General features: G+C 58.6%; 2 protein-coding genes across 2 annotated transcripts; one reads left to right on the forward strand and one right to left on the reverse strand.

Annotated features, from left to right (window-relative positions):
- Nucleotides 1–186: 186 nt before the first annotated feature.
- On the forward strand, nt 187–16054 carry LOC119094389 (uncharacterized). Its single transcript, XM_037217451.1, has 15 exons — nt 187–579; nt 1644–3985; nt 4469–4597; nt 4928–5130; nt 5498–5635; nt 6672–6781; nt 7488–8016; nt 8981–9094; nt 10110–10235; nt 10640–10759; nt 11493–11679; nt 12266–12414; nt 13345–13470; nt 13962–14060; nt 15810–16054. The coding sequence occupies exons 2-15, from the start codon at nt 3241–3243 to the stop codon at nt 15864–15866; spliced, it is 2832 nt and encodes a 943-aa protein (XP_037073346.1). The 5' UTR covers nt 187–579; nt 1644–3240; the 3' UTR covers nt 15867–16054.
- Nucleotides 16055–17125: 1071 nt separating this feature from the next.
- On the reverse strand, nt 17126–20305 carry pen-2 (presenilin enhancer, gamma-secretase subunit). Its single transcript, XM_037216523.1, has 3 exons — nt 20051–20305; nt 18747–18851; nt 17126–18016 (listed from the first exon to the last, which is right to left on the reverse strand). The coding sequence occupies exons 1-3, from the start codon at nt 20109–20111 to the stop codon at nt 17877–17879; spliced, it is 306 nt and encodes a 101-aa protein (XP_037072418.1). The 5' UTR covers nt 20112–20305; the 3' UTR covers nt 17126–17876.
- Nucleotides 20306–21998: the final 1693 nt, after the last annotated feature.

Here is a 21998-nt window from a genome sequence, read left to right on the forward strand (position 1 = left end):
CATACAAAACTTTAAATGTGTGCATTTACTCGCAAAATTAGCAGATACCCAAGTGTTTCGTTAGTTTTGCTTTATGTGAATTCACATGCATTTTGTTTTCCTTGTCGCAGAAGCGTTATATTTGTGCTAATAAAATATATTCGGAATCGTGCGTGGTGGGCATCATATGTATGGTAGCCTGATTACTCATTTTGATGCCAAGCGTCCCCCATCAATTTTTAAAATAAAAGCTGCATTTGAGTTTAAACTGGTACTTTGCTGCTCCTTGTACAAGGTGCCACGTGGATGGGCTCAGTGGGTACTCCATGTTGAAGCCTGTTGTTTAGTAAACATTGCCAACTTTTGAAGCGGTGTAGCCAGATGCTAGTCGAGGTAGTGAAACCTGCCCTTGCCCCTAAAGATTCCAGCCCCCTTTTTTTGCTGGTGACTGTTGGCATGGTTCATAATGCAGTGATGAAGGTGCTGGTGGGCAAATAATCCTAGTTAATGCCCAGATAATGACAGAAGAAAAGCACTTACATATTTTTGACATTTGCCCTCATTTACTTGTCACCTTGCTGATCAGAAAGTGATTTGAAGGTGAGGTTATGAAGGCTTCCTGATTCTAAAATCTAGGTGGTGATGTCCATCAAGAATGTCATCTAGAATATGTGTATCCATTATCTGCATTGACAGTGAGGTCACTGAATTCGTGATCAGTATTCTAGAATGATTGAAGCATGACCTGCTGCAAGTCATTTACAGGGATGCTTAGAGATTGAGACAGAATTGTGTAGGTTCAGACCCCATTTCTACTTACCAGGCATCTTTTGAGGCTCAGAGTTTTGAATTCTTCTAAACTGGGTCTGGCTGAATGAAATGACAGGTGACAATCAATTTGAGCTGGGCAGATGCCCATCTAAACCACTGTGAATATGGATATCATTAGTGAGCAAGCTGTAATCAATTTGAGCTGGGCAGATGCCCATCTAAACCACCGTGAATATGGATATCATTAGTGAGCAAGCTGTAATCAATTTGAGCTGGGCAGATGCCCATCTAAACCACTGTGAATATGGATATTGTCAGTAAGCAAGCTGTCTGTTTACAAGAGAAAATATTTCCTTGTTATGCCTGAATAGGCAGTGCTGAAATTATCATTAAAAGGAAACATTACTATTATTTCATCCAAAGAGTCCTGGATTATTAATCTCAGCTTCTATTTATTTCATAAACAGAAGCTGAAAATTTGAGGCCATTGTTAACACCAAACATATTCATTCCTATCTATGCTATATATGCATGTCATACTTGTCATATATGCAATGCTTATGCCCTTCCTATTGGCATGACAACTGAAAGACTCATAATCAAACCCTCTTAGGTCTTGGGGCAAACATTTTTTTTTCTGTGAGAAATCAAAACAAGAATTGTGGCTGAATCCCATTAACATTGTGACATGTAAGTGACCCACATGAGTTTATTGGTTCATGAGCTAGATCAAGCACACTGGTATGGTGACCAGTTTTTGAGGTCACATGTGTGATGGGCTTAGTATGACCTCAGTCACCAGTTATTTGGGCCATCACATCATGACTCTGAATGTGATGCATTTAAGTCATTGCTTTATGGCAACTTTTGCATGTTCTGTCCTCTTCTTCTAGGGTGCATCATGGATTCATCAGTTTACACAACAGAGGTTTACACTGTCTAAGCTGCAATGGCAGCCCGCCAAGCAGACAATGGTGCTGGCTCGGGCGAGGGCTCGGCTGGTCCGCCCGGCACCCAGCGCGACTCTGCGCGAGCAAGCAGAGGCAGTGCCCGCGCCCGGCGGCACCTCGCACGGCACCCGCTCGAGCCCGGCGCCGGCTTCCGGCCGTGGGGTCGCCTTCAGCCCGGCTGGGATGCCGGCTTCTACCCGTACCAGGGCCCCGGCGGCGAGTACGACTTCACGTCTGACGCCATGTGGCCCGGACCCGCCGGCTCCATGTCGTTCCGCGGTGCTCCGCCGCCGTGGCGCATTGGCCGCCCGCAGGGAAGGGGCGCTGGTCCCGGGCTCGAGCACCGTGGCAGGGGCTGGACCGCACTGCCGCCACTCGTCCGGAAATGTGGACCGAAAGAAGTGCTACTCGAGCAGCAGAAGCCCACGGTCGCCAAGAGAAAAAAATCGAAAACGAAATCGAAAAAATCCACCCAGACCGCAAGGTTAACGCCGAGCAAGAGTGACGGCGGCAATAAAATGAGACAGAAATCGCCCAAATCCAAGACCACGCCCGTGAAAGCCTCGGTTAAGAAGACCGCGTCGCCGAAAGCGGGAAAGAAAGCCCCTGTTCCGGTGAAGTCCGCCGAACAGCTGGCGGAGGAAACGCGCCAAAACGAAATGAAGGACAAGGCTAACAAGATCAAGACGCTGCTAAAAAAGGCCAGGCCTGGCTCGGTGCTGACCAAGCAGCGAGACTGGCTGCAAACGCCCGAACAGAAGAGCGCCGAGAGGGCCGCCGGACCGCGCGTGCTGCGGAATTTCCTCGGTGACCTTGAGTTCTCCTCCAAGGACTGGCAGGCGATCGGCTCCGGCGGCCTGGCATCGACTGACACCAGGGATCTGGTACCGGAGGACGACTCGGACCTGGTGGAGATCATCGAGGCGGCGGCGACCGACGTGGCCACCCCTGAGGTCATCTCGATCGGCGAGGATGAGAGTGACGACTCCGGCGAGGAGTCTGACTCGGAGTCGGACAGCGACGGCGCGGCGGACGAGGTGGAATCGGCGGACGAGGTGGAAGCGGCAGACGAGGTGGAGGCCGCAGAGTCGACTCTCGGTGGCGGGCTACCGGACGGACCGCGGGATTTCGGCTGGAACTGGCGCGCCGCCCTTCGCTGAGGATCCGCGCGACACCTCGGTCCTCTCTGAGGAGACTCCGGCTCAGCCGCAGGACGTCATCAGAGTCAAAACTGAGTCCGTGTCCGAGGACGACGTCGCCGCCTGACCCTGTCACCTCCGGCGGTGTGAGTGCCAGCAGGGTCGCACCGGCGCCTCGGGATTTCTCTGGGGCGTTTGCCTTCCCCGAGCATCGCCCTCTCTTCCTGGCGGAATCTCCTGGCGCCTTGGCCAGAAAGCGCCGCCTCTCCGACAATCTTACGTCTCCGGAGACGGCTCGCCCGTCGCCGGCCTTCGTCAAACGCGCGCGCTCCTCCTCCGAGTGTTCGTCGCTCTCGGAGAAGCCGGCCACCGACAGGCCCGTCTACCGGCGCCTGCTGCGCATGGACAAAGAATCTCTGCGGGCGCTCGTAGACGACCCCAAGTCGACGCGCTCGCGACATCTGGTGGCGCAGCTGATGCGCTCGCACCGCAGCCAGCTGGCGCGGCGACTGGAGCAGACACGCTTCGCGGCCGGCGGCGGTGGCGGTTCGCCGACGCGGCCGGGCGAGGAGGAGCTGCCGCTTGAGGTGCTAAGTGAGCTGCGCAGCATGCTGGCGACGGACGCGGCCGTGGCGGCGGCGGCCGACGGTCCCCGGTGTGTGCCCAGCCCGCTGCCCGCCGGCCTTCTGTCGGTGACGCGTTTCGGCGGACCCGCCGCCCCGCCGGCGCCCCGGCCGGCGTCTGTCACTGCCCCTTCCCCACCCACCGTCCCGCCGCGTGTCTCCATCCCTCTCCGTGCATCCGTCCCTCCCCGGACTTCCTCTGCGGCGTCCGCTGCTGATCGGGGCGCCATCAGCCCCGCCCTGGACCCGTTGCGCGCCCGCGACCCGTCCCCGGGCGCCGTCCTGCGCTCCTGGCTCGTCTCCGACGCCAGCAGTGTCCCTGCGCCGAACGCGGTCACCACCCGCGGCGCTGCCTCTGCACCGACGCCGGATTCCGCCTCTACGTCCGCTCCGACGTCCAGTTCGGCTTCCGCGTGCCTGCCGCCGGCTGTCGCCGTCTCGCGGTCGGGAGGGGCCGAGGGGTGTTCCGTGACGGACAGCTCGGCGGCGACTCCCACCGCCACCAGCGCCGTCAACAGTGGAGGTAAAAGGTTCTGCCGGACGCGTGGTTAGAGTTTCCTTCCATGCACTGGCCGCGTGGAGTTGCGTCGTAAGCAGGATGTTCCGTTCACTCCAGTTATAGCTACTTGCTTTAACCTGGTCGTTACATGATGTATTCCAGCAATGTTTGTGTTTGGTTTGAAGCATTGTATGCCATACCATAGGTGAAATCCATTTTGAGCAGTGCTCGACGGTTATTTCAATTAGTTTATGCGCTTCCGAGGAACCTGATGGAAACGCAGTTGTAAGTGTGGACTGGTACGAAAGGGATATAGGAGGGAAGTTAGTTTGTAGTGTAAGGGTAGGTGCGTGTGCAGAACAAGAGACGAAAATCAGGCAAAGAGGTTCGGACACCTCCCGTCATCCCCCCCCCCCCCCCCACCAGGGCTTACCCAGCGCCTGCCAGCCGTCACGCTTCCACCCAGCGTCGTTGGCGGAGCCGTCTCTGACGGGCGCTGCCTCACAGCGGCGCCGCGGCAGGATTGCAACCGGTTCTTCTCGCTCTCGGGCAGCGCGGGCCGGGCCGGCTCCGGGGTCAGCTCGGCCCGTGATCTCCCTCGCTCACCACCGCCCGTGGTGGTCAGCAGGTCATCAGGTGAGCGACGACAACGAAGCTGTGGCAACGGTGCTGGAGTTGGCGCCCTATGGAACAAATACTGAATCACCTACTGTGTGACGGGAGCTACTCCGGCGTACCTGGGCTGGGAAAGCGGCTCGAGTGCTTGACTCGGGTGCCCTTGGTCGTAAGACAGAACCCGAGGTCAACTGTGTTTGTTCTTGCATGCTCTTGGTTACATTGTCGACACTGCTGCGTTGCTTTCTTCCCTAGCACCCTAACCACATGATGCCGCCTCGCCGGCGCAAAGCGCCTGCATTTCACGCCTTGCACCTCTGACGCCAGCTGCCCGCCTGCTGTGTGCTCCAGGCCCGTCGCGACAGAGGGTGCCGCTGACGGCCGGCGAGATCTTCTCCGGCTCTGGTGCGCCGCGGCGCGGTCCGCTCCCGAACGTGGCGGCGCCGCGCGGCAACTGCGGCGGCCGCCGGCACTGGGAATGCCGCTCGTGCTTCGCCCAGAGCTGGGTCAACACGTGCCGCATCTTCCGCCGCCACGTGACCGACATCGAGAAGGTGAGCTGGCGCACACGTGGACCTCAAGTGCTGCTGCTGAGGTCTGCTGATAGATGGACGTTTTTGTGCTGCTGAGATAATAATTATCGAATTATTATAAATCGATTCGATCCTTGTGGTCTCTTTACTTCTTGCCGGATCAGCGTTATTTTGTGAGTTTATTGCGGTCTCGAGCGTGCCGACGAGTGTTCCTTGGACGCTCAGTACCTGCACTGCCGTGGCAGCCGCCGCGTGATCTTCCGGCGGTGGACGCAGCGCTCGCAGCGTGCGAGCGCCGCCAGACCGCTCGGTGCCGCTCAGGCCGCGCCGGGCGGCAGCCGGCCGCCGCTCCATGCCACCGCCAGACGCGCGTCCCCGCCTGCCGCAGGACGTGGACACGCTGTCGGCCACGCTGTCCGGCCGGGAGCCCAGCTGGCAGAACCTGCTGCGGCTCTCGATGGTCGAGAGCCAGATCCTCGGCCAGGTGGACGAGATGGAGGAGCAGGTGCAGAAGCTGCAGGCTGAGGTGGGTGAGGTGACGCAGCCTGCCCTGGTAGACGGACTTCATTGCAAGCTATGTGTTTTGTTGGCCGGGGAGCACATTTTTTTAGTTCACTTTAGTTATCTTGGTTATGTTTTCAAGTTTCATGAGGGATCGGCTGCCGAAGGCGGGGGCGGAGACGAGGGCGGGGTGTAGAGTGTCGGATGATACTCAGGTTAAGTAGCCATAACTGTTTCGGTCGACTACTGCTGTGGAGCTTTAGCAGACATTAGACAATACAGGACTTCATAGGGCTGTATCTGCTGGTGTCGCAGGAGTTTGTGGTGCGTTGGTTATGACTTGCCGTAATTGGTGGATGCAAGTTTTCGGTCAATTTTTTTCTTTTTGTTTTAGTTTTTGATCAGTTGGTTATGCATCACCAGTGCTGAATTATCTTGTCTTCGTGCGTACAGCAGCTCCCTTTTCCCAAATCGGTAGCCAGGGCCATTTGGCGTTACCTTATAAATGTCCCAGATAAGGACACGTCGTCCATTCCCCGGAGCTGAGCGGCAGCCTGCCACCTGTGTGTCGTGGTACACGGCCCTCGCAACGTAGGACTCTGCCAGCAGCCGGCCCAGATCGTGATGACTGGGAACCTGGCAGCTGCAAAACTCATCAGTCCGCCACAGATTCTCGGAAGCCTGTGCTGGATAGAACCGATTGCGTTGCATGGATTCCTGGAACTTGGATGGCTGTAGCAAATGCGCAGCCGGGCGCCCGCCACGCACAGCTGTATTGTGACCCGCAGCTGGCAGCGCGGCCAGGTGTCCGTTCTGCTTAGTAGTCCACTCCAATATTGTCTCGCTTTCGACATTTGACCGGGTCTAAATCGTCCAATGCAGTCGGCATGCCCTTGGGCAATAGCGGCTTCCAAACTACAGCGGCCATCCAGCCAGAAAAGTCCTAGTAGACATCGAACCATAGCGCTCTTCTGAGCACTGCCACCCTGAGAGGCTGTGCCAAGCACTACACGAGAGCGCACGTCCCACCATTTCTCAATCGTCTTTGTCTTTGTCGTCAGATGCGGCGCATGCGGCAGATCAGCCGGCATCTGCGCGAGGTGCGGCTGAAGAGCATGAGCTTCGGTAGGGATGTGCGCACGGACGACTACCGACTGCCGCCGGAGCTGCAGCAGCTGCTGCGGCGGGTGGGCGGCGGCCAGACCGGCGACGCCGCTGCCAGCAGCGCAGGCGGCGGCCCGACCGAGCGCGGCGCCGACGGCTCGCCCGGTGACGAGGACAGCGGGCCCGCGGCGGCGGCGGCGGCGGCATCGCCGGCGGAGGCGGAGGCGGAGGCGGAGGGTGAAGGATCATCAAGGCCGGCGCAGGAAGCGTCATGGCCGATGGACGAGTCATCAGAGTCGGCGGCGGGTGGAGCGGGTCGTGCCGACGCGCCGGCCGGGTCTGCGGGCCCCGAGCGGCGCAGGTCAATCGCCGCCGACGAGCTCGGCACCGGCCGCTGCGCCGGTGGTGGGCGGCGCCGGCGAGATTGCTGACGCGGCTGCCCCGCCGCCGACGGCCCGCGTGAAGCAAGAGAAGCCGGACGACAGCGCTGCGGCGGCCGCGAGCCTGCCGCGCCCGCCAGCCACCGTGAAGCCGGAACCGGCCGAGGCGGACGGCGCCGACGTCTCAGACGACGAGGTCAGCCTGGCGCGCGCTATGGTGCGCGTGCGCAACGAGTGTGAGCTGAACCAGATGGCGGCGGCGCTGCAACCCGAGCCAGAGCCGCGGCCGTGCGGGCCGGAGTCGGAGCCAGAGCCGGACATCGGGCCGGACCGGCCGCCGGAGCCGGACGGCCCGCCGGCGCCGGCCATGGCCTACCTCGGTCACATCGACAGCGACAGCGACGTGTACAGCTCGCTTCTGGCGCTGGCGCGGCAGAGCGGCAACCAGCTGGTGCTGCAGATGGCGCCGGGGACGGAGGGCCCGGCGGTCGGCGGGAGCGAGGTGGAGGCGGACGCGGAGGAGGAACCGCGGCTGAGTGTGGCCGACATGGCCGCCGTCAAGATGGAGGCTGAGGACGGCGACGAGGCGGGACCAGCCGGGGACGGGGGAAATGCGGGGGGATACGATGGGAGCACAGCTGGAGACGTGTGGAGAACGAGTGGGGACGCGCGCAGGCAGAGTGGTGATCAGAGGAGAACGTCTGGTGACAAAGAAAGACCGGGTGCAGACGGAGGCACAGCACGTGGTGACGAACGGAGGGCGGTGGAGACGGGGATGCGGACGGAGGGTGCTGCGCGCCGGAAGGGGGCGGCCAGGTCACGGACGGAGTCGGAGCAGGCCGAGTCGGGCCTGAGCGATGACGCCGCGCCGGCCTGCCGACGCCTGCTCGATGATCTCGGTGTGCCCATCGTCTCCGTCAAGGTATGTTGATGGCAGCGTTCTGTACGTCACAAGGCCACTGGCAAAGTTTCCGTGCCCGCTTGTCTAGCCCGTTCATATGTGCGTCGTTAACCTCGGCACTCGCATGATTTGTTGCTCAACAGGAAGTGGTCGCTTTCGCTATGTTGGTCGCAATTTTGACATTGATGGTAGCTGTCTGTTCTGCGCCAATTCAGTCGTTAGTCGTTCGTCAGTTGTTTTAGCTAGTTGATGCGCATTGGCCTCTCAGTAAGCAACTCTGATCGAATCTATCCGCGTCATGGCGTAACGTGCATCACGCTCTGTAGAGTTGGATGTATTACACAGTAGTGTGGTGCCGCCCCCGTCAGTGCTGAGAGGCTCACGGTCTGCGGTCTCCAGCTGACGCGGAGGAGCGACTCTCGCGGGCGCAGACGCCCTATTCTAACGCAGGGTGTCGAAGACGCATTCTGTGATATCACGCGGACAGTGGGGACCAAGCCAAGCATGGCGTTGCCTTTCGCAGTGCCAGTGAGGTTTCACTGTCGCTGTCCGTGATCGCCTGCGCGCCGACACTGTCCGCGGACGTTACTGCCCCGACACCCCGGCCGCCCGACAGACATGGCGGGCCTGTAATGGACTGTGACGGACTGTGGCCGACTGTGAACGCCTGGGACCGACTGTGACCGACTGTGGCCGACTGTGACGGACTGTGACGGACTGTGGCCGACTGTGACCGCCTGGGACCGACTGTGACCGCCTGGGACCGACTGTGACCGACTGTGGCCGACTGTGACCGCCTGGGACCGACTGTGACCGACTGTGGCCGCCTGGGACCGACTGTGACCGCCTGGGACCGACTGTGACCGACTGTGACCGACTGTGACCGACTGTGACCGACTGTGACCGACTGTGGCCGACTGTGACCGACTGTGACCGACTGTGGCCGCCTGGGACCGACTGTGACCGGCCGCCCGCCCCGCTTCAGCTGCACGGGTCGTCTGCTTTCGTGCTGACGGCCGAGATGGTGCTGCACCGGTACGGCCTGCCCGCCGACGTCACCACGGACGTGCAGGCCCAGGCCACGCTCCGCCTCCCTCTGGTGAGCATGTCTGCTGACCATGGCCATCTCACATGTCCGGATCCAGGTGGGACGTCGGTGTTTGCGGCGCGTTCCTCCGCGCGCGTCGGACGTGAACCGTGTTGTGTGCGGTTAGCGCCTACTACGCCTGGGACCCGTCACGGCTCTGGTCGACGCTCGGGCTGGCCAAGCTTCCACGTGCCGCTCTTGCCGTTGGTAGTCCCCCAGACCCACAAGTTTGATGGCTTGTGCAGTGGAAACGCGATCGTGGTTTCCAACATTGCCTTTTCAGCCGTAGACAGTGCATTGCAATCGACCGTTAATTCGCGGTTAGGCCAATAGTTCAGCCTGACGTCGGTCTGGGACGTGTCGGAACTCTGGTGTCTGGCGGTGGCCTACTGCTGTCTGAGCGGTGTGTTCTGGCTGGCCCGCCCGGTGTCCGGCCCCTGACCCCTAGCGTCTGGCGGGGCCCTGCTGGCTGCCTGACCGGTGTGTTCTGCCGGCCGGCCTGGTGTCCGGCCCGTGGCCGCTGTCGTCTGGCGGGGCCCTGCTGGCTGCCTGACCGGTGTGTTCTGCCGGCTGGCCTGGTGTCCGGCCCCTGACCCCTGGCGTCTGGCGGGGCCCTGCTGGCTGCCTGACCGGTGTGTCCGGCCGGCCCGCTCGGTGTGCGGCCCCTGACCTCCAGCGTGCGGCGGTGCCCTGCTGGCTGTCTGACCGGTGTGTTCTACCGGCCCGCCTCGTGTCCGGCCCCTGACCCCTGGCGTCTGGCGGTGCCCTGCTGGCTGCCTGACCGGTGTGTTCTGCCGGCCGGCCCGGTGTCCCGCCCGTGGCCGCTGTCGTCTGGCGATGCCCTGCTGGCCGCCTGACCGGTGTGTCCGGCCGGCCCGCTCGGTGTCCGGCCCGTGGCCGCTGTCGTCTGGCGGTGCCCCACTGGCTGCCTGACCGGTGTGTCCGGCCGGCCCGCTCGGTGTCCGGCCCCTGACCCCTGTCGTGCCGCGGGCTGACCGCTGACATCTCTCCGCCCGGTCCGCTGCAGGCCGCGCCGTCGGCGGCCCGGCCCCGGCCACGGCCCACCTGTATGCTGGTGAAGCAGGTCGGCAGCCACGCGCACGTGCTGGTGGGCGACGACCAGGGCGGCCTGAGCCTCGTCCGAGACGCGCCGGTCAGTGGGCGGCGGCGCGGCCCACGCCGGCGACGCGGCGCCGGCCGACCGCCTGCGGTGCTGCGTCCGTCAGCGGTTGATGTCATGTCAGCACACTAGCTGAGGGGAACGCGTTCTGAGTGGCGGTCATGCTTGTGGGAATGAAGTTTTCATGCTGTGTTGGTGTGTTTCGCCTGGCGACACTTGCACGAACGTCAGTGACAAAGGCTTCCACACGGTGTTGATCATCGACAACTACTGGTGGATCAGTGGGGATCGCGGTCCTCACCGCCATTGTTGGTGGGGTACGTTACCAGCTCAGTAGCCTCGAGCGGTTCACACGTTGGAGGCGGGCGGTAGTTACTAGCGCTATATCAGCTAATAGGAGTTGGCTGCGCTGTAATGACATGCTCCCTCCGCGTCAGACCTCGGCGCGGTGCAAGATCCGGACGCTGCAGGTCGGGGAGAGAATCAGCTCCCTGGCCAGCAAGGGGGAGCGGCTGTACATCGGCGGAGAAGCCTTCTTCGCCATCGTCAGCTTCAAGGTGAACAGGGTTACGCCATACTAAGTGCGATGTGTGTAATGGACTAAATCACTGCAAGGAACTATTTTTCATGTTTGGCTCTAGCACCTTCCCCTCTCGGTGTCCACAGCGCGTGTCCCTAAGATGCTACCGGGGTTGGAGCCTGCCACCCTGGTGCCCTTCCCGCTTCACGCTTCTCGCTTCCCGCTCCTGCTCCTGCCTTTTATGCGCTAAAGTGTAAGAACGTTGTTTTCAGTGTTGCATCAAAGGCAGACATGAAACGGCATGTCAAAACAGCTCCGAGCGCATGACATACGGGCGGGCGACATGCTCTTACCATAAAGTTGCATCACTTTGTTAGCCGAAGGAGTCTCCTACCGCCCATATGGGATACACCAACGCATGGTGTGTCGATCGAAAAGGGTGGTACAGCAATCTTATATAAAGAGCGTCATCTAATGGCCCCAGACCTCATCCGCAGGGGAGCTAACACAGCACTCTGACGGACATTTGGAGCTCAGAGTTCAGGGCTTTCCCGGAGGATGGAAGCGAGAGTGCTGCCAGCGCTGGACCGTACCTCCCACCGCCGCCCTGACCCGTAAACCATGACCCGTGATCATGTGACGGGTCATGCATGTGACCCGTAACCCGTGATCTGTGACCCGCGACCCGCGACCAGTGAACCATGACCCGTGAACAATGAACCATGAACCATGAACTGTGACCCGTGACCCGTGACCCGTGACTCCGCCAGCACCTGATCGCGCTCGACGCACCGCCGGAGACGCCGCTGCAGCTGTGGCCGCCAGGGCGCGTGCTGCTTCACTGGCGCGCCACCGTCGGCGACGTGGTCAGCCTGAGCCCGTTCCACCAGCTGAGCGGCGACCAGGTGGCGCTGTGCCTGCCTGGCCTGCCGCTCGAAATCAGGGACGGCCTGGACGGTGGGTGGTGAGGACGCGGTGCGATGTGGGGGTGTCCAACCGCGTGTCAGATCAGGAATTGACGATGCGTCGCTGGATCTGGAAGGGGGCATCGCGAGCGGAGAGCGTACGCTGGAAGGGCCAGCTGGCGCCTCATGCACCTCGGGCCGGCCGGATCTCCCCGCCAGGGAGACTGTGGCGCTTGGCCACGGTCCACGCTGAAGGCAGGGGGAGGGGAGGGGGAGGAGGGCGGGAGGCGCATTGGTGCGTCTCTGTGATGCTCTGACTACCCCGTGTTGCAAATGACGCCACTGCCAGGCGTGCCAAACCTAGGCCCCTATCTGACGTCAACCCATGCTGCTCCGGTCATGCTGCATGACAGAAGGCAAGCGTGGGACACAAGATTGGTCAGACATCTCCCGCTCCCCCATATTTGACCTGTCGCCGTCGCACGCTGCCTCTCGTGACTGGTCATGGCTTCGTAGCCTGCGACCGCACATGACGGGCAAGCGTGGCTCCGTCCTCGGCCACTGTGCGCGCCGGGCCTGTGTACGCGCCCGATCTGCCGCCGTTACGGCCGCGTCTGACCGGCGGGGGTGTCCCGCAGGCGAGCTGCTCGAGTCGTCAGGACCGTGCGCCGCCGAGCGGCCCTGCCTGCTGGTCACTCGCTGGGGCCACGCCATCTACGCCGTCCGCACGGCGGCCAACTCGGCCGCCAACGCCGCCACCACCTCGCTCTGCGCCGTCGATCTGGAGGTGAGTGACGGTCGGTGGTAGGGAAAACTGACCGCCTGATGGGTGCTTACATCCAGAAAAATAGAACATCCACGCTTCATACGTAAACTTAACACCTGTCTCAACATGGCCTGACACGTGATACTGATGTGAGTGACACTGATCTGATACTTGCCGTGTGAGGTCAGATGGAAGCTGTGACCTCGATATAAAATTTGAAAATCATCAGTCTTTTTTCTTGCACAGAAACTCCGCAAAATATTTACCGGCCTATGCAGGACCCGAAGCGAAGTGTGCAGCGCTGGTGGCGGTCGGGTGGGGCCGAGTCAGGGCCAGGCTGACGTTGGGAGGGTGGGATTCCCTGGCTGGCGGCCCGTGTGGAGATGGTCAGGATGGGGTGCGTTTATCAAGGTCGCCCGTCTGGCTGATTGATACTGGGATGGTCGTGGTTGATTATCCCCAGCTGCTGATGGTAAAGCGGTTAGGTGGCTGGTGGTGTTCTGGTGGAATGGTGGAATGATGGAATGGTGGACGGTCAGAGTGCGGTCATGCGGAAGGAGGGATTTGTGGTGGGAGGGCGTGAAATAGCGCGTGGTTGGGTGTAACCTATTGTGAGGAGGCACCTGGTGGTAATGTGTCATGTTAATCGCGATTCGTGTCACCTGACACCATTATAAGCTATCAATCTAATGTGTCGTAGGTAAGTGCAAGGGCTCGTTACTGTCTGCACTTTTACCTCGCTTCACCATGCTTTATGGCGCGTGCTGGGAGAGAGAGTGTTTCATTTTCTGTGCTCACGCTCCGACCTTGACCACACCGCTTCAAAGCAAGCTGCCCTTCGCGGCCCGGAGTGTCCGTTTGGCGTCGGTGGACAGCGTCCGTGTGTCCGAGTGTCCGTGGACAGCGCTGCCCCGTCCTCACACGCCCCGGCGTTTGTCGCCACCTCGACAGGGTCTGTCGTGTGCCGGCGGCTGCTGGCGTCTCCGGCAGCCGGTGACGGCGGCCGACGCCGGCGGCAGTCACCTGTTCCTGGGCCTCCAGGACGGCGGGCTGCGGCTCATGCAGGCCCTGGGTCAGGTCGGTCGGCGCCGGCGGCGCTCCCTGACGTCAGCGCTGGTGCTGGAGCCTCGGCGGGGGCTGGGCCGACCTGGGGACCTCATGCTGCACCCTGAGGAGCCCGTCAATAGGCGCCGGGCCACGCCGGCCCGGCCGTGTGCATCAATGAGTGTTGGTCGGTCATTACTGCTAAAGTTCAGAGGCATCCACTTGATGGGTCTTCCGTCTCCGGCCAATTACAGTGAAATAGTTGATGCGAGGTGTGACGCTCATTCAACGCAAGTGAACAGTGAAGGCGCCTCACTGTAATGCCTGCACCTGTGCTATCAGCGCCGACCCACCTTGTCGCCTAATGGCACGTTCGCCTCATCCGACCCGCTCACCTCACCCGGTCTAATGTTGCGCCTTCTCGCCTCCGACCCCGCGCCGCATCCCACCGCGGTCTGCCGCTGTAGCCCTTCCTCGTCCAGCCCCGTCCCTGCTCCGCGCTGACGGCGCAGGCCGTGTTCCAGGGCGGGACCGGGTCGTCACCGTTCGGCCTGCGTTCGGTGCAGCAGCTGCGCAGCGCCGGCGCCGCCCCGCTGCGGGCGCTCAGCGTGCGCAACGGCAAGGTTAGCGTCGGCGCCTGCGGCCCGAGAGCTGGGCCACGCGGCCTGTAACCTCGGCCGGCCGGCGCCGCCCGCGCAGAGACCGCCGCCTGTGCCAGGACCGCCGCCCGCGCCGAGACCGCCGCCCGCGCCGTGTCGCACACGGGGGGTTGACACACGCGAGCCGCGCTCCCGTGGCGCTAACGGGCGGAGCTGACCCCACGGAGATAGGTCACAGGAGCAGCTGCGCCTGCAGAGGCCCCACCCCGTGACATGTCCGCGCCCAGTTGCCACACTCACAGAGGCTGCACCCGCAAGGCTTGCATTTTGGCCGCACCCTTTAATATGGAATATGGTATATAGCCGTGCATCCCGCACTGGGTGCACGGCTATATACTACGCTAGGCTGTGAGAATCGCAGTCGACATTGAAAATGCGAATACGAACCTAGATTTTGCGGAAGGGCCCGCGTGTTGTGAGATTCCGAGACTGCGTGCCGTTAAGGCCCTTGGTGTCAGGGCATCTATCTGTACCCTTCATCGGCCACGGGATCCATCGTCCGGCAGTCAGTGACAGCGACGCACGAACCAGAAGGGATCGTCGAGGGTAACTAGTTGGCATTTGCACTCAGGGGCGCCACTTTGTATACTGTACTAGAGGCGGCGCCCTCTCCGCGCCGCGTCCTCATCTCAGCGAGACCTGGATCTACACCGCTCGACTTTCACAGCATCCGTCGCCGCCCACACGTCCCCCTCCCCACCCCCTTCCGCTCCCGCGGCACACTGGCCACAGGCGGTCTCTGCGGGGCCGAGCCGGCCGGCGCTCGAGGGGCTGGGTCATGGTACCGACTGGTTCATTCTCTGCATGCCGTGTCCGTCCCGTGCTGTGTTGGCTGTGCTTCTCTGCCTTGGTCGGCAGTTCTCCGCTGTTTGGTCGTGCGCCTACCGAGCATGCCGCCTTCAGATGAATGGTCATTTTGCTTAGTTGTTTGCATTCAAGTTTCAGCTGCAGCATTCTGCGATGTTGAAACTTGCTATAGAAACAAGTTCTCTGCGAGATTATTGAGCGCTTCGATAGTCGGCGTGTCGGTTGATGTAGTTCAACTGAACACTGCTGCAGTTAATTAGTCCGCTGAATGGGCTTCTGGTGATTATGTTAACATGCTCCGGTTCAAGTAGACTGAGCTGTTCAATGTGCAGATGCCTCACGAGTGCTTCACGCCTGTTGCGCCTCCCTTTCTACTCCCTGTACTGTCCACGGCTGTCGTAGTCTGCTCCGCGTGTAGCTAATGCACAGCTGTTGTAGCCTGTACAGCATAGTCCGAGCGTAGCGCACGGCCCGATACCGCGTCGTGCGGCGCGCGCCGCTCGCGCCAGGATCCGTCCCTGCCCGGGCCCGGCGTACGGGGGAGCGCGTCCGCAGTGAGGCCCGTCACCACATCACGTGGGGCTGGGAGCAGTACTCCCCACAGCCAGGCCAGAGCTGTCACCAGACGCTCTGTTGTGAGCGAGTGCTGTGCAGTGGTGCGCCGGTGTCAGCGTCCCTGATGAGCTCACGCTCACGGACGTCGTCCCCATGGTGTGGCGCAGCAGGGCTGGGCTCTGTTTTGGTCCGCCCGACGGCTCACCGGTGATGATCGAATAACGCAGTACGCACCGGTGCCGTGATGTGCCGAGGCATTGCACCACTTCTTGGACAGATTGCCAAGATCGGACAGGTGAGGGCCGCCTGTCGGCGCCGGTGCTGACGTCGGCGCGGCGCGCTGCTCCCCAGGTGGTGACGGGCTCGGCGGCCGGCCTGGTCGAGCTGTTCGTCGTGCCGGGCACCTGAGCGGCTCCCGTCCGCACCAGCCGGACCGACACGGCAGGAGGGCCTCCCGACCTCCGGAGTCACGGCGTGGCCGCAAGCGGAGGGAGAGTGGGCGACGCGGGAGTAGTGGGCGGGGTGATGGCGGCCCGAGGACCGCAGCGAAGCGCGGGTTGTATGGGGATCGGTGCGCTGCCTTTGAGCAGCGCCCTTCGCTGCTGGGGGGGGGGGGGGGGGGGGTGGTGGAGCTGGCGAAAAGCGCTCTGGGGTAGTAATACGATGTGCCATATTTTGCGTTTGCCGAATGCGTGGTAAGACGCTGGTTCGGAGCCGCGGGAATGGGATTGGTTTCATTGTCGTGCTTGAACCGCCGTGTAACTGATGACGTTGTGTTTCGACAATTCGCTCATTTCGGGTTGATGTGTGTCATCCCGGCGGCTGTGTGACGTCTAATGTACCGGCCCTCACGGCCACTGCGAGATTTCCTCAGTTTATGCCGGGGTCGAGCGTTTTGTAACTGTGTCACTGTTCATGAGGTCCGACGGAGGTAAGAGGTAGCGGGGTGTGGGTCGCAGCCCAGACTTACCGGGGACCAGTGTTGCGAGACGCGCAACGGGCCGGCATCAGCGGGCTGGCGCTGCTTCCATGGAGGCGTGGTCACTGAGGTATAATGACAGTGCACGCAAGCGGTCCGCGCTCGGTGGAGATTGCAGAGATGCTGTGAACCATTCGAGCTTTCCGGCCGGCGGGCCGGTGTCGAGTCGCCCCGCGCCAGCTGTCGCCGGTGGCGCCTCAGGGACACGCGCCGGCCGTGTGCTTCTAGGCGGTCTGTGTTAACGCGCGGGCTGTGGGCGCCGTTAGTGTGGTCAGGCACGGCGACGGTCCTCCAGACCGGACCGCTGGTCTCCCGGAGACCAGCGGTCCGGCGTGTGGTGCCCGGCTGTGCTCTGCTCACCGCCTGATCAGAGTTGAAATACACACGGTCAACGGCGGGTGTGGAACACGATGGCTGGTGCCGGGGTGTAGGGCACGTTTCCGCAGTGACTGACTGCCACCAAGTGCGAGCCGCCCGCGAGGCCCCTGCGATACAACCCAAGCTGAGCAGCGAACGCGTGTGGTGGAACCGAACGGCGTATGCAATGCCACTCGCCCATCTGGTTTTGCCACGCTGATTAAAGTAGCATTAGTATGTTCCCGTCTGGACGTCGTGAAGGCTGCACATCTGATGCATCATCGTGCTGGACACACTCCTGTGTCGCCACGTTCAGCAATAAAACAAGACGAAAATGGACACGTTTATATAAGTTTGAGAACATTTGTCATTTAGATGAGCCTCGCGGAATACATGACGGATGATGTGGTCATTTTGCAGGGCAGATATGATTTGTTTTGGAATGCGATGTTTGTAGTAACTACATGCTTACCTGTTCTGCACCTGAACCTTCGCGACAACCTAGCAGGCACGTATACGCCTGTCAATATTACCCGAAGGGCTTGGCTCAACTAAAGTTAAACAGGTATTTCTTTACGTCCACAAACTAGCGGCATGTAATAGTGCCTATGCAAAGTGGCATTACCACTTGGGAATCAATAATACAGTGGCAGTAATGCTTTTGGGACCCCTCTGCTACGGTGCACTGGTTATTTTAGCGTCGCCAGATGCTTTTGATAGCCGTGAGTTGCTATACAAGTTAAATCATATGCGATGTAAGGTGTTCATGTTTACACGCACAAAAGCACAAGTCGGCGCGAGTAAATCACTCGCCGTAATTTCCCATGAGTTTGATCACCATTGGACTCCGTGAGTGCGCCGACCAATGGCCTGACATGATGGCTGACGCCACATCCCACCGAGGACGAGCGCACGCGTCTGTCACTTCCGCCCCGCACGGCACCTCCACGCCGGCGGGGGCGGCCGCGCTCCAATCACTCACGCATCAACGCTATGGCGATGCCCGACCCCGGACCTCCGACGAGCCGACCGGCGAGTGGTGGGGCCGCCGCCGCCGGAGCCCGCTGCAGCCGGCGGCCCAGTCACAACCTGCCCATGGGCAGGAAGAAGGAGATGTCGTCGCCGGCGCGGCCCCAGCTGACCCGATGCGTCTGGTACATGATCTGCCAGATGATGAGCCCCGCCAGCCAGACGGCCGAGCCCACGCCAGAGTAGATGACGTCTGCGGTATCGACGGCGCCGGAGTCAGCGGACAGTGCGGGGTCAGCGGGCGGCGCGGGGTCAGCGGGCGGCGCCAGTCAGCGAGCGGCACGGGGTCAGGGGGCGGCACGGGGTCAGCGGGTGGCGCAGGGTCAGCTGGCGGCGCCGAAGTCAGCGGGTGGCGCGTGGTCAGCGGGCGGCGAGAGGTCACCGGGCGGCGCCGGAGTCAGCGGACAGTGCGGGGTCAGCGGGCGGCGCGGGGTCAACGGGCGGCGCCAGAGTCAGCGAGCGGCACGGGGTCAGGGGGCGGCACGGGGCCAGCGGGTGGCGCCGGAGTCAACGGGTGGCACGGGGTCAGCGAGCGGCGCAGGGTCGGTGGGCGACACTAGGTCAGTGGGCGGGGCGAGGTCACGGCACAGGTCCCAATCTCCCGCCAGCGCCGCACACGCTGCGGCGTGTTCAAACTGGCTTTATGTGACAATGAGGTGAGCTCCAATAATGTCAAATAAATATACTGCACTAGATCAAGGAATGGTAAGCTGCCACCCATACACATGCTGATGTTGACAAGCTTTCTGCACAGATGTCCTCGAAAGAGATGTGGTTGTTTAAAATGAAAATAGGGTCAATGGCACATGAGTGCAGCAAATACAATGGTGGCTTATTATGTGAAGTGTGATTCCATTGCAGTGAAAATGCACAAGTTAAACTGAATGATGCTTCCACAATAAGCAGGTATCACAACCACTTACATCTCTTGATCTGATACTGCTCAGGAAACCTTGGTCTTCTGAATGCCCAAACATAAAACCATATTGCATTCACCATCCACAAAAATGGAAGGAAGAAGAAACCACCTGCAAAAAATGGTCATCCTGTAAAATTCTGCATTGGACATGGAGTCATGTTCAACATGTTATCATGTAGCATAAGAATAAGCTTGTCATTATTTGATGGTCTGTCACTAACATACGTACATAAAATCAGTTAATTGCACACTGAATGCTTAAACACATGTTGATTTTACCTAAAACAATGCAGCCAGCCATCCATCACATAGCATATCTGGATAAATTATGCAGCTGTCTGCAGTGGGTATGTCACAACAGTTGGGGTACCTTTGCACAGGTACACAGGGTAGTAGGACATGAGTTCATGTTGGTTACATGCATGCTCAGCATTGTAAAAATGCAGTCTTTTGGAATTGTTGCAAATTGTTCAGTGATATTAAGACAGTGATATTCAGACAGTCAGATCAGTGATATTCAGTGATATTAAGGCAATTATTTTATTCATCTTCTGTTTATCTTGAGTTGGCATAGAAACAGCCAGTTTTCAGCAATTAAAGAAAATGACTGCTGACTTTTACAACTCTAACATATTTAGAAAATAAAAGGTCTGAACAACATCTAGAGAGAAAAGGGATGAAACACTTGATTTAGCAGATGGTACCTGTTGCAACTTTGATATATCACTGTCAAGTGTTACTTGAATCCTACAAATTTTGCTACATACAACAGCAGGAGCACAAAGCCACATTCTGAAATACTGTCACACTCTTGAGCTTTTGTTGTTATGACATATGTCACACAGGTTCCACTCCCAAATCTTCACATAGAGAAAGCCTGCAACAGCATGATGGACCAGAACCACCACAGTGAAAGCCTGAAAGTGCTATGGCGCTAGTGTCGCGGCTGTTGTATTTGTGGCAGTCAGATGTTTAGTATTGTAATTAGTTAAGTTCCAAGGTAAGAGTATAGATGACCTGTTTTAAGATTAATTATGAAATGTTCTGCCTTAAAAACAATTGATGTACAATGCTCTTTTGCAACATGAGGTAGGAAAGTACACCCTGACCAAAACTCACTTTCCAAACTCACTTTCCTAGGGCTTTGCACTTTTCCCTCATTTATACAAAAGGAGCTGACTGAATGAGTCATATGCCAGTGCCAATTGTGCCTGTGTTGCATAGAAAATGCCAACAGATGGACAAAAAGGGAGGTAGTGGACGAATAAGCGTCGTGACTGAATTGGTGATCACTAAATTAACACTTACCGTAAAAATACTTCTTGCAGATTCCCAGTTTCTCGGCGTTCGATACTTTGGCAAGATTCATTTCCCAAGCAAGACGAGCGGTGATTTCAGACGAAATTCCAGTGAAGTGTAATCACTACCGTGGCTCTTTCCACCCGAACTTAATGCGCTTATCAATATGTATTAAACACCCAGAACCACCCACGTTACTGCCCTGATTGCGCTCACGCCCTCCTCACGCTCTCCCTAGGGCCTTGCGCCTTTCCCCCATTTACACAAAGGAGCTGGATGAATTCGCTGTATGCCAGCGCCAATTATGCCTGCATTGCGTGGAAAATGTAAAGAAGTGTAAGTACCATATACTGCCATATCCAACGGTTCGTAAAATCCTTCGTCTTGCTTAAAGATATTTTTGGACTGATCGTTTTCTAAATCGACCAGACTGACTGTGTTCTTCATGGCAGGGGCTCGGTGACGGGTGGGAAGGGAGGACGGGGGCAGAGAGTATTTTCTCTATGAAAGACTCGGGATTGAACATTGTTCCTGAAATGTGGCATTGAGAGAAAAGCTTTAGCAGCCTCGATGTTCACCAGAGTGGGGGCTCGCGGCATAGCGAATATTTTCAAGGCAGACATGCACGGGTGTCAATAAGTATCCTTTTGGGAAGGTCACTGGCCCTGCTTACGTCTGAATTGGCCTACTCCCAAGGGTTAGTTTGACCCCAACCTCCTGGAAAATAAGTGCAAGCAGAATATTTTAAAATGGAGCTCAATGTTTTATTGATTTGAAAGAAAGCTGTCGAGAAATGTTTCACAGATAAAGCGAGGGCATGGAAACCCGCAATATCCTGTCCAGTTAAGTACAGCTCATTGAGCTAGTCGCAGTTTAGACTTCCGCGCCTATACCGTATACCGTACTCATATTTACTTGATTATTTTCTGTTTGGCTGCATGGTGTGTGATTTTTGTTACAAACTTCATGTCTTCTTGACTTTGGCCTGGTTTTATTGTGCGACATTATTCAGTGAAGTTTGAACTTCTACAGCCTGCAATCATTTGCGTTATTCTGCCTCGACGTCATATCCGAAGCTATAGAAGCAACACAGGGCAGGTCGTATCGGTGAATCGTCGGTCAACGAACAACAACAACAACAAACAAACATATTAGTCGCAGCTTTGTTTTAGGTCGCATATTAGCGCAAGGAAACGTGACGAATCTACGAACCGTGTACGTTCGGAAGTACCCTTGACATGTGTCAGCCTCAACTTCAACGTAAAGTTTCAATGAAACAATCTTAAAAGCCTGATGATCGACACCAGCCGACTAAATCGATCGTGGAAATGGCTCGACAGCCACCACCATCAAAATAAACCAGCGGTGTCGGATATACTTCAGTCGAGCGCTGCTTTCTAGCCCGCAGCCCCCCCCCCCCCCCCCCCCCACTGCGGCCAGGAGCTTCCGTGACAGACTCGGAAAGTGGCGCACATCAACTAACATTATGTATCCCGAAACTGTGCATGTGAAACAACATCTAAAGCCACACGCCAACGGCCCTTTCTGCTACCTCGGCCCTATGGCGATAACTGAAAGCTGGCTTCGACCGTCAATGCCAAACAAAATTATCATGCCGCTCGATGACAACATCTCCCGCCGATGCAGCGCGAGAGAACGTGGTAGGCCAGGGATGTAGCTTCCCATTCAGCTGTTTTCCATCCAGCTGCTTCCTATTCCATTTATTTATATTCCATCGCTTCCCATTCAGCCCAGCGTCCCACCTCCTCCAACTTCGAGAGGTGTGTCGAATCTAAGAAGACACCTGACGTTATTACATTTTTGCTCAAGTTTAGCCATTGTCCCCAGCTCACCATCTAAGCCCATTTTGCAAAACCGCACCCCTGTGGTGGAGGCTTAGTGATGGCCACACACGGCGGCTTCACAACCACATTACTTCAGTATCCAGCGCACAGGA

Source organism: Pollicipes pollicipes, unplaced genomic scaffold (assembly GCF_011947565.3).
Source record: "Pollicipes pollicipes isolate AB1234 unplaced genomic scaffold, Ppol_2.1 Scaffold_4002;HRSCAF=4701_pilon_pilon_pilon, whole genome shotgun sequence".
Classification (NCBI taxonomy): Eukaryota; Metazoa; Arthropoda; class Thecostraca; order Pollicipedomorpha; family Pollicipedidae; genus Pollicipes; species Pollicipes pollicipes.

Bases quoted from the DNA above. Each gene is read 5' to 3' on its own strand.
- LOC119094389 (XM_037217451.1), top strand. From the start codon at position 3,241: ATGGACAAAGAATCTCTGCGGGCGCTCGTAGACGACCCCAAGTCGACG. The intron at 12,415-13,344 runs GTGAGTGACGGT...CCACCTCGACAG, and splicing joins TCTGCGCCGTCGATCTGGAG to GGTCTGTCGTGTGCCGGCGG. The intron at 14,061-15,809 runs GTTAGCGTCGGC...GCTGCTCCCCAG, and splicing joins TCAGCGTGCGCAACGGCAAG to GTGGTGACGGGCTCGGCGGC.
- pen-2 (XM_037216523.1), bottom strand. From the start codon at position 20,111: ATGAATCTTGCCAAAGTATCGAACGCCGAGAAACTGGGAATCTGCAAG. The intron at 18,852-20,050 runs GTAAGTGTTAAT...CATTTTTTGCAG, and splicing joins CTGCAAGAAGTATTTTTACG to GTGGTTTCTTCTTCCTTCCA. The intron at 18,017-18,746 runs GTAAGTGGTTGT...TCGATACCGCAG, and splicing joins GCAGTATCAGATCAAGAGAT to ACGTCATCTACTCTGGCGTG.